At 45.6% G+C, this 10,922-nt stretch overlaps 1 protein-coding gene across 2 annotated transcripts; it reads left to right on the forward strand.

Annotated features, from left to right (window-relative positions):
* The first annotated feature begins 1,304 nt into the window (after positions 1 to 1,304).
* On the forward strand, positions 1,305 to 10,136 carry LOC104052332 (adrenodoxin). 2 transcript variants are annotated; one of them, XM_009513580.2, is made up of 4 exons: positions 1,305 to 1,721; positions 8,050 to 8,174; positions 8,651 to 8,780; positions 9,036 to 10,136. In XM_009513580.2, the coding sequence occupies exons 1-4, from the start codon at positions 1,543 to 1,545 to the stop codon at positions 9,154 to 9,156; spliced, it is 555 nt and encodes a 184-aa protein (XP_009511875.2). In that variant the 5' UTR covers positions 1,305 to 1,542; the 3' UTR covers positions 9,157 to 10,136. The 2 variants fall into 2 exon arrangements, with proteins under 2 accessions (XP_009511875.2, XP_064318787.1); XM_064462717.1 differs by lacking the exon at positions 1,305 to 1,721 and adding an exon at positions 5,683 to 6,519.
* The last annotated feature ends 786 nt before the right edge of the window (positions 10,137 to 10,922 follow it).

The raw sequence follows: 10,922 nt of genomic DNA on the forward strand, positions 1-10,922 counted from the left end.
GATCCTTCCATGGGAGGACACTGCGTGTGACCTGCATGGGCCTAGTAATGCCCAGCCTGCACTTGGCAAATAGGAGTGAGGTGGAATGAAATATTCCTCTGTGCGGTTCTACCAGATGCAAAGTTGAACAGAAGGAAGTAGACACATGATTTTAGAAGCTGGGATTTCCCCCCAAGAAATAAAAAGGGTTTTTTTCCTCTTTTAATCCTTTAGGCATTGCCCATGAGCTTCTCTCCAATGCAGCTATCTCAGCGGTGTGTTTGAATGCTTGGACGCTTGCCTTTAAAACTTTAAAACTGATTGAAGAACAGGATTCCCCTCCCCACTCGTGGAAAATACTTACGTTCCTTAACGTCTTTGATGCTTTTCTTGGGAAGCTTAAGCAACTTCTTCCAATCCAAAATCTTTGGGTGGAGAATTTTCATGTTGGGGTGGAAAGCTGAAACTTTCCAGTTATCTTCAAAACTACGAATTCACTCTGTGTGTGTTGAGGGGGACATTTCCCAGCCAGTTCTTATTCTTATGCTGTAGTTTCTCTCCCTTGTTTGGGCTGATTAGAGGCCAGTTTCAAAGGTTTTTGCTTATACTGGCTACTAAACGTTACTGCATTAAAAAACTTAATTAAAGCAAGCATCTTATCAAATGGTGAACTGTTATTTTGGTATTAGGGACAATTCAGGCTCCTGAGAGGAGAGCTATTCTCAAACTCCACAAAAAACAGGAACTGAAACTCTCTGTTGTTGCATTTTGGCCCTCGGGCAAACTGATTGGAGAGGAGGGTACACTAAGTTAGTGACAGTGTTGCTGGGAATAAATCAGAGTTTTCTTCTACAGAAGTCTCACTAGCATGGGATACCAGCATGAAATGAATGATACTTATCTGTGCCTTTATGGCACTTCTCGGCAGAGAATTTAGCAAATGAGCGAAGTGTGGCTGTTTCTCACCACCATCCTGTGAAGTAAGCGAATTTTCACATTTTAGAGCTGGGAGCCTGCAGTATTGGGGAAGGCGATGATGTGGCTGGATGACATCCATGTCAAGAGCAGAATCCTAAGTCTTACTCTCACCCCATTGCTGTAAGAACTGGCATGCCCTTCCCTTCCTGAGGCAGCAGCCTCAGGAACTCCTGCCAGTCTGCTCTTCCAGTCCTCAGTTTGCAACCCCCTCAGATTAGACATTGCAATTAATATTGCTCCTGAAACACAATTTAGGCCTGGTTCCTAAAACGTAGTTCTGTAAAGCAAAGCAAGGTGAGCATTGCTTGAGGACTGGTATTTGGAGACGATGTTCATGTTACCATACTTCACCCAATTCCCATGCCCTGATGGGCTGGACTGCAGCAAGATCCAAGCACAATCCCTCTGTCCATCCTTGCCTCCTCCTTCCCCTCTCTCCTCCTTCCCTCCACCCCCAGGGAGGCTGTCCTAGTTTTTTCTTTCCTTTTTTTTTTTCTTTTTTTCTTCTCCCTCTCAGCTCTACTTAATCTAGCTGGCCTTGCAACAAAGGACAGCCCAAGAGACACAAGCAGGACCCTAACTAACATGATAGCTCAAGGCATCTCGGGGCTTATGCGACCCTTGCGAAGTGGACTGAACGCGAGCAAAATTCGCTTTATTTACCTCTGTGGGGTGACTGAGCAGCATCACACACCAGCTAAGCAGGGGTCTGGAAGAGGCTTCAGCTCCACGCACAAGCTCCAGGATGCCTCTGGGGAACCGAGGTGAGTAAAATGCTGAACCCGACCTTGCTGTGTCCAGAAGGGCCTTTTCAGGAGGGGCACGCACTTCCCTGCCTTGTCCCACAGAAGGGAGAAGAGGCGCCCGTGTGAAACATGGCCTGCAGGAGGTGGTGGACAAGGAAGTGTAGGCTAAGCAGATGCTGACGGGAGGGAGGTGGTGCAGGGGGCCAGTGTGCGAGACATGCTTCTCTCTGCCATGGGAGCTGTGGAGGCCACAGCTAGTGGCCTGGATGCAGAGCGTGAAGACGATGGTGGCACAAGAGTTCATTGACTTCTGGGGCCCCATCACCAGCCTTTGAGGAATGGACATGGTGGGCAAGGTGCATCGGACAGCTGTGCCACGAGCTCGCTGTATTCCTGCTGTGGGGAAGCTGGGATGACCGCTGTGTCGCTCTGGGAATTGAAAGTTCTTCGTGTCCCTGCTGCTATCAAGGCAGAGTAGGGAGCTGACAATGTCTGCAGCCCCAGGGAGCAACATGCTCCTTTTGGGTTACGGGAAGCCATACCGTAAGCTCTCGTGCCTTGCTGGCATGCCTTCTTGAGAGGGAGGCGGAGGAGGTAGGCTGATGCTCGGCTGCCGAGACGGTGGCGCAGGTGCGAGGGGCTGAACGAGCCCGCAGCGCTGGGGTCCTGCCAGGCGCCGAAGGCTGGTGGTGACTGCTGGCGGGCTTTGCTGACTGCTTACTTGGGACAGGATGCACCGTTTGCATGGTGGCTGAGTGTGAGAGTTGAACTCTGACGGGGACTGGTCGGAAGCTTGTGTTTAGAAACACCTCTAAGCACGTTTGGTCCCTGCCAGGGTGGAGGCCTCCCAGCTGGTCGTCTGGAAGGGCAGACTTTGGCTTGTTTAGGGGCTGCCTTGGCAGTCCCTTGGGAGGTGGTCCTGGAGGGCAAAGGGGTCCAGGAAGGCTGGACGCTCTTCCAGAAGGAAATCTTGAAGGCGCAGCAGCAGGCTGTCCCCATGTGCCGAAAGGATGGGGCTGACCCGAGCCGCTGCCTGGCACGGTGCTCGTCGGTACTCCTGCGGCAGGAACTACTGCGGAGTCCCTGCCAGCCTTCCCTCTGCCTGTGCCTTGGGGATAATTCAGAAGGAGACTGCATTTCTCTGAGCAAAATAAAGGGAATTTGTAGATGTCCTAGGCCAGAATGACCTGGGTCAGACTAATCTGCTAGACATTGAGAAAAAGCCCCAAGAAACATCACAGGAAATACAATAAACCATTTTGCTGTCTGACCTTAGAGAAAAGTTACACTGATAGCCCTGCTTAATGGGATTTATGAAGACTCATTATCAATGGGTTTTCTTTCTAATTGGTTTGTTGCTTATGAAGTTATCTCTGGCAGTACTTGTAGGCATCTTGCTGTTTTGTACAGCCTTGGAAAGTATCTTTTTGGGAAAAACACTGACAGGGAGAAGATCCACCTTCTTGAAATCCCTTCACTAGTTCTCTGTGTCGCAGGAAGTTTGAGAGTGTTTTTTTGTTTGTTTCTTTAAGGGAATAATCATTCGGGATGTGTTGAACTTGCAGTGCTGAGTTTGTCACATCCTGATAAGAACTTCCAAAGCTCTGACACTGAGTCCTGTGACAGTAATGCCATTGTAAAATTGTTTAAAATAGTTCAGCCTAAATGAAGCAAAATTTAGTCTAATTAATTTCAAGTTGTTTTTAAAATCCCAGTTCAAAATTATTTTTTAACAAAATGTGAAAGGAATTTTTTCAGTTTCAAAAAACACTGATAAACAAATTCAGAAGTAAATAGAAAAGAAAAGGTAAATAGAAAAGAAAAGGTAAATAGAAAAGAAAAGGTAAATAGAAAAGAAAAGGTAAATAGAAAAGAAAAGGTAAATAGAAAAGAAAAGGTAAATAGAAAAGGTAAATAGAAAAGAAAAGGTAAATAGAAAAGAAAAGGTAAATAGAAAAGAAAAGGTAAATAGAAAAGAAAAGGTAAATAGAAAAGAAAAGGTAAATAGAAAAGAAAAGGTAAATAGAAAAGAAAAGGTAAATAGAAAAGAAAAGGTAAATAGAAAAGAAAAGGTAAATAGAAAAGAAAAGGTAAATAGAAAAGAAAAGGTAAATAGAAAAGAAAAGGTAAATAGAAAAGAAAAGGTAAATAGAAAAGAAAAGGTAAATAGAAAAGAAAAGGTAAATAGAAAAGAAAAGGTAAATAGAAAAGAAAAGGTAAATAGAAAAGAAAAGGTAAATAGAAAAGAAAAGGTAAATAGAAAAGAAAAGGTAAATAGAAAAGAAAAGGTAAATAGAAAAGAAAAGGTAAATAGAAAAGAAAAGGTAAATAGAAAAGAAAAGGTAAATAGAAAAGAAAAGGTAAATAGAAAAGAAAAGGTAAATAGAAAAGAAAAGGTAAATAGAAAAGAAAAGGTAAATAGAAAAGAAAAGGTAAATAGAAAAGAAAAGGTAAATAGAAAAGAAAAGGTAAATAGAAAAGAAAAGGTAAATAGAAAAGAAAAGGTAAATAGAAAAGAAAAGGTAAATAGAAAAGAAAAGGTAAATAGAAAAGAAAAGGTAAATAGAAAAGAAAAGGTAAATAGAAAAGAAAAGGTAAATAGAAAAGAAAAGGTAAATAGAAAAGAAAAGGTAAATAGAAAAGAAAAGGTAAATAGAAAAGAAAAGGTAAATAGAAAAGAAAAGGTAAATAGAAAAGAAAAGGTAAATAGAAAAGAAAAGGTAAATAGAAAAGAAAAGGTAAATAGAAAAGAAAAGGTAAATAGAAAAGAAAAGGTAAATAGAAAAGAAAAGGTAAATAGAAAAGAAAAGGTAAATAGAAAAGAAAAGGTAAATAGAAAAGAAAAGGTAAATAGAAAAGAAAAGGTAAATAGAAAAGAAAAGGTAAATAGAAAAGAAAAGGTAAATAGAAAAGAAAAGGTAAATAGAAAAGAAAAGCTACGGATTTTCTTTCCAGGTTCTCCTGAAGCCTTGGGTGCCCAAAGCAGGTTGCCTCCAGAGGAGGCTTGAGCTCATTTGGGGGATAGGAGTACAACCAGGCCGGTATGTGCGTGGGGCTGTGGGGTGTGACTGAACTGAACAGTGAAAACAGGGCGTAATGAGGCTGGGTTTATGCCCCGAACAGAGGCGCCTATGCTAAGAACACAGGCATGCAGCTTAAATTTCCTCTACAGCCAACGAAGGGAGAGAAGGTGCTTACAGGTGCTCTGTGTTGTGGTCAGGAGTACTTGGCACCGTCCCTGCTCTCAAAGGTGAACTGTTGCACCCAGGCTTCTCCAAAGTCACCCAGGGGGTCTCTGGCAATAGCATCTGCATCTATACTTCGTTGTATCTAAGGACACCCTGCGTGCTGTCCCTGCTGCAGCTCAGCTGCCTCGGAGCTCATTTAACTGGCAGCAACAGCCGAAGCGGGGCTGTGTCCAGGAGGAACTGCGGGGAACAAATCCCCCTAGCCTCTGTGCGAGCCTGGTGCAGAGACCCTCCCAGGAGTGATGCCTGCTGAAGCTCTAGGTGCCTCAGAAACTACACAGGCGAAGTTTTCTGTCAATGAGCGTGCGTGAAGCTTTGGGGATTGTTGGATCCAGCACACTCTGCCTGCAGGTAGCCAGCTTGCGCTACCCTGTTGAAGAATTGCAGCATCACGTGAAGTCCTATGACTTTACTATTTCTATTGTGTAACAAATTATTTTACCCATAACTGTAAAACCGACACTGCCAGGAAATCTGCCTATTGACCATAACAATCGAATAAACGGGTCCAATCAACAAAATATAGACAGGGTTGTTTTGTTTTCTTTCAGCATTTGAGAACTATCCTTTAAATTACCTACTTACAAAGAAATGTCTGTGGGTGTCTCTACGAAGGAGACTGAAATGTCTTAAAGATGTTCTTTGGCTGTTTGCTTTGGGAAATGGGGTGGTCCTGCCTGGCTGTGCAGGACTGCAACGTGATCTTTCCATTCTGCACGTGGGAAACTCTTCCCCCTGCAGTGGGGTCTCAATGCTAACTCCACAGCCGGTTTCGTACCAGGGGACCCTGTTGTACACTAATGGCCCAGCCATTGTTTTCTGCCAAAGGTTTCTGAACAACAGGAAGCCAGCCTCCTTGCGTGAGTGTGTAGTGGCCCCTGTGTTCTCCTGCTAGCTGAATCAAGATGCAGCTGAAAACAAAAGAGCAGAGAAGGCAAAAAATATTGTTTCAGCTCTTTTCTCCACCTCCAAATTTTGACAGAATGTGGGGGTTTGCTTTCCTAAGAGATAATTGCTTGGAATTTTCTGTGCCTGAAGTCTTGCTGGTGAAGTCCCTGTGACAACATTTTTAAGAAACAGCATCCTGAATCGCTTAGACTCCAACGATTTGTCAGCAGGTGGATGGGATTATATCTAGATGGTGATTGTGACTTTTATGAAGTGGAATGAATGATACCTGCAAACTTGAAAGAGGAGAACATTTCTTCGCCCTTTTCCGTTACATTTTTACAAGAATTCTTTCCTGTCTCCTATTCTGCTGCATCCATCCTCCGTGTTCCACCTCTGCCTCTTGTGAGTTAAGGAAGAGCAGAGGAAATTGTTTATACTTGATCCTTATACAGTTTTGTGCTTAACGTTAAGAGGAAGTCAGCAGAGATCTCCACGCGCTTCATTTTCATCCGCCACAGAGCAGAGATGGATGAGCAGACAGGGGTAAATCCTTTCAGCTGCTGGTGCTGCTACACCAGGGACAATTCCCATTTAACCAATTCTTCCTCCCAGTCTCTGACTTTCCAAGAGGACGCCTGGCACAGAGGAGCGTGGGTTCTGCAGCGTGTCCTTGGCTGGTGGGTTTGCTCTGATGTGTGGCTCTGGCGCTGTGATGGTTTGTATTCAGTGTATATTGCAGATACATTGCAAGAAGTCAGGAGGTAATACTAGAAATTCTCAGAGCTGTTTCTTTAACTGGCCCTCGGGTTTCCAGGAGAAGTGTTACCGAGCTTTATACGAAACAGCACTTTTATTGGAAGAAGCTGGATACTGCTTCGATCAGCCTTGTGTAAGTGGGAAATATCAGGGAATTTTGAGCTTGGCCAGTTCTCACTGCAAAATTCACTCTATCTTCAAGGCTGTGGTTTGTTCTTTCTATGCCAGAAACGACAGCAGCAAGGCCGTGGGGCAGCGCTGACACTGCCAGTGCTTGGGAGTTTATCAGCTGTGGGAGGCAGAGGTGGTTCTTTCCAGAGATCTGGGGGAGTGGTGCATGTTGCCAGCTTGACGAAAGAGAAGAGGATGGACCCATCTTCTGCCACTGGAGAATGTCCTGGGCTTTGAGATGATGGGTACTTGGGCAGTGACACACGGAGATGCACTGGGCAGAATAAGCACTGACTCCAGGGTGCTGCCCTGTTTCAGCACAGTGGGTGGGACCTTTGGGTAACCGGGACCTCCTGCTTCGAAGTGACCATTTGGGTATGTACGCTATAAGAAAAAAACACTGCTCCTGGGCTTCCTCTGGCAAATATAATAGATGATCTCAGAATATGGTGTCTTGGTGAGAAATCCTTGACAGCGCTGTTCAGGGTGGCAGCCTTCACTCTGGTGGGGAGAGCCTGGTCTGGAGGAGATAAAGTGGCTGTTGTTGCCCTCTTATTTGTAGATGTGGTTTCCGCAAGTCAGCAGTAATAGATGCTGATGGCCTTGTTCTTAACTCTGTACCAGGTTAGATCTTGCAGGCTGTCAAAATAACTAGCAATTTCTCCTGAGCGAGGATCACATCAGCTCAGAGGAGGCTACTCAGCATGGTTACTCTGTAAGCTGGGGCTGAGCGTATCTCGTCACAGCAAGGCTCCCTGTGGTTGTGTCCAGGGAAAGAGCGGGCACCTCATTAAAGAACAAGCAGCAGAAAAAGAACAGTCCTCAAGTAATCCCCTTGGAAAGGGGAAGCAAAATGTGAACGACAGCTCTTATTGCGTGATTAGTGTCTGCTCCTGAGCACTTTCCTTGTTATTACACTGCTCCCTCCAGGATTAACATCGCAGGGCTTGCAGCTCTCTGCCTGCCTACAAATGCTCCCTCCGCCAGCCAGCCCAAGCAGAGGCAGCGGACGCAGAGCATCTGCGCTTGTTCATGTGCAGTTAAATATTTATTCTGAGGGACATTTGATAAAGTGGGAAATATTTTGGGTCAACTCAGATTTGCCCACCACTGAGAACCGATGACCTGAATCTTCTCTGACATGCGTGGTGTAATCCTCCTAGAAAGCATTTGTGCGCACGTTTCCCTCCAAATGTCTCTAGTGCTCAGCCAAAAGACCTCAACGGTGGGTGTGCAGGAAAGGGTGGGATCCTCTGATTTTTTGCAAACATTTCTTACAGCTCTGCAGACCAAGTGACGGTGAATTTTATAAATCGGGATGGAGAGCGACTTACGGCCACAGCCAAAGAAGGGCAGAGTTTGCTGGAAGTGGTAGTCAATCAAAACTTGGCCATTGATGGATTTGGTAGGTGTTGCACAAGGGTACGTGCTCTTAGGATTTATGCATCTGTGCTGTGACCAGCGGGTGCCTGGGTAGAGTATACATGGAAATACCTGGGAACAGTGTACATGGAAACGGTGCACGTGATGCTGTGTTCTGCTGAGCCCATGAAGCAGGCTTCTCTTCCCCGACAGCTGCTTGCTGGGCTGGCTTACCACACTGAGACGGCCGTGTGATTTCCACGCCGTTACCGCTGGCATTCCAGCGGTCTCTGTCAGTGTGGGTGGCTGGTTAGAGCTGACACACAAGTTTGACAACTGATTGCGATGCTCCCAGAGAAGAGGCAGGCTGAAATCTGCATCCATCTGTTGTGTTTTCTGGCATCTCTTTTGACACGCTGCAGGTCTGTTAAAGGACCTTTCTCACACTGTTCCTGAAGGTGGTCTCTCTCACCCCTGTGTTTTTTCCTATTTGCTGTCACTCCCTCGTGTCTCCACCAGGTGCGTGTGAAGGGACGTTAGCCTGCTCCACCTGTCACCTCATCTTTGAGAAGGACACCTTCCACAAGCTGGATGCCATCTCAGATGAAGAGCTGGACATGCTGGACTTGGCGTACGGCCTCACTGAGACGTAAGCCTCCCTGCTGACCACAGCAGATCCTCAAGCCTCTGAGGCAGAGTCTCAGCAGCTGGCACCTGTTTCCCAGGGGACAGAACTTATTCTGTATTAAGGTTGTGCTTCTAGAGCTGCTTTCTCTTGGGGCACAGGAGACCTTTAGAGAAAACCCAGCCTGGACCAGACACCCCAATGTGGGTGGGGAATTTCTTTCTTTACTGTGAAGATGAGCTTCACTTAATGTTTTTGGTTTTTTTTTTTTTCCCTCAGATCTCGCCTTGGCTGCCAGGTGTGCATTAAGAAGTCAATGGATGGTCTGACAGTGAGGGTCCCCGTGGATGTATCGGACATCAGGAGGCAGCTGGAGGTTGGAAAGCAAAGCAAACAGTAACTGGAAACGACTCCTGCACAACTCACATCCTCATTTTAGGTGTGGCAGGGTACTTTGCTTTTGGTTAACACTATTGCTTTTTGTGGCTGGCCTGCAGAAGACCATAAAGGTCTGATGCAGTATAAATGCCTGTTTGGCAAATCTCTTATTCAAACAAAGCTTAATGCTAGGGTATTTGATATATGTTTTAAGTGCTTAAGTGCTCAGCTGGACTAAAGCATATGGCTTTACATTTCCCTGGGTGGATGACAGTAAACATCTGTGCTGTATGTGACTCACACTCTCCATTGAAATGTAAGGAATTCTGCTATTCTGAGTAACTGCTGGGAATCCTGCAGGGCTTGGCTTTTTAACTGTAGAGCAGATTTTTCCCAATTTGGGAAGCTTAAGGAGAGATAGCTGTTCCAAATACAAGACAGCGCGCTGACTGGCTTGATGATACAGGCTGAGTTTGGTTAGCAAGAACATACTGATAACCCTTTGAATGCTGCCATTTCCTATAAGAGGGAACCACTTCATATGAATTTGAGATGCCACATGTCACTGAATTATGTGCCATGATCTGCTATTTTCTCCAAATATTAAATTTTCCAACTGCTATGCTCCCACATACATCAAATAAAATTCTAATAATCAGGCTTCTGGACCTATGAGATGTACTTTTCTGGTAACATGAGCCTGGTTGGAATAGAATGAGTTTGGAAATTTAGGTATAATATCCTGTTGCCCCACTTTATTTGGCTGGATTTTCCCCTCGTGTTTGAGTGAGTATGTCAAACTTTCCATCTAAATGGTGCAGAGAACCTGTGATCTGTAAGCGAGTCTTCCACACAATTCTGCACAGAAACCTTCCCTATGGGTTTAGTTAAAACCCAGGCTATGTTTAGCAACCAATTTAAACCAACAAGTTACTGTTCTTAGGCAATGTATCAACCCCATAAAAGATGTATACATTTTAAAAATGCTTATCTTAAATTAAAGAATTCACAGTTTTATTTGGCATAAATTGCAGAGTTTTGATTGGGGCAGGGGATGGGGGACACAGGGCTGCCCTGTCTGGGAGGCCAGGAACTGCTCTATGCCTGCCACAGCCCCTTCCAGCTGGCCCTGAGACCAGTGTAAAATCTGCTTGCACACCAGAAGCCCCGTCAGTGACAGGAGCATATGGCCCTTGCGCTCAAATATATTTAAGAAGGTGCAATAAAGCCACTAGGAGTAGGAGACACAAGGAACGTGCGCAAAAGGAGACATGGGAGGAGGCAGGTGGAAGGGGACAGCGTTGGTGATCCAGCCTGATAAATGGTCATGAAAGGAGGTGCTCTATCCCAGAGGAAGCACACCTCTGAAGGGACTGTAGCCCATAGATGACCCACGCTGGAGCAGGGACAACCCTGCGGGACTGCAGCCCGTGGGTGACCCACCCCAGGGCGGGGACATCCCTGGGGGACTTGCAGGATCAACCTTGGGCATAGGTAACAGCTAAGAAACCAAGAACACTGGAAGTAAATAAGTAAGAAGGCAGGACTGGCAGAAAGAAACTTTTGTGCACATACCCTGACCTCCTGTGCCACCTCTTCCCTTGCTGAAGGCATTGGGAGGGACTGGTGAAGACAAAAGGTGTGGAGACAATGAAGTGGGGGGGGGGGGGGGAGAGTTGGGTTGACTGAAGTTGACCTTGTGGAAGAGTGAGGAAAAGTGTGCCCCTGTTTGTTTATGTTTGCTGTCTTCCCCCCGACTCCCCTCTGCCCTCCGATACCTGAATAAGT

This window comes from Phalacrocorax carbo, chromosome 11 (assembly GCF_963921805.1).
Source record: "Phalacrocorax carbo chromosome 11, bPhaCar2.1, whole genome shotgun sequence".
Taxonomy (NCBI): Eukaryota; Metazoa; Chordata; class Aves; order Suliformes; family Phalacrocoracidae; genus Phalacrocorax; species Phalacrocorax carbo.

Excerpts from the sequence above, each read along its gene's own strand:
- LOC104052332 (XM_009513580.2), top strand. The coding sequence starts at position 1,543 with ATGATAGCTCAAGGCATCTCGGGGCTTATGCGACCCTTGCGAAGTGGA. Across the intron at positions 1,722-8,049 it reads GATGCCTCTGGGGAACCGAG|CTCTGCAGACCAAGTGACGG; the intron begins GTGAGTAAAATG and ends CATTTCTTACAG. Across the intron at positions 8,175-8,650 it reads CTTGGCCATTGATGGATTTG|GTGCGTGTGAAGGGACGTTA; the intron begins GTAGGTGTTGCA and ends TGTCTCCACCAG.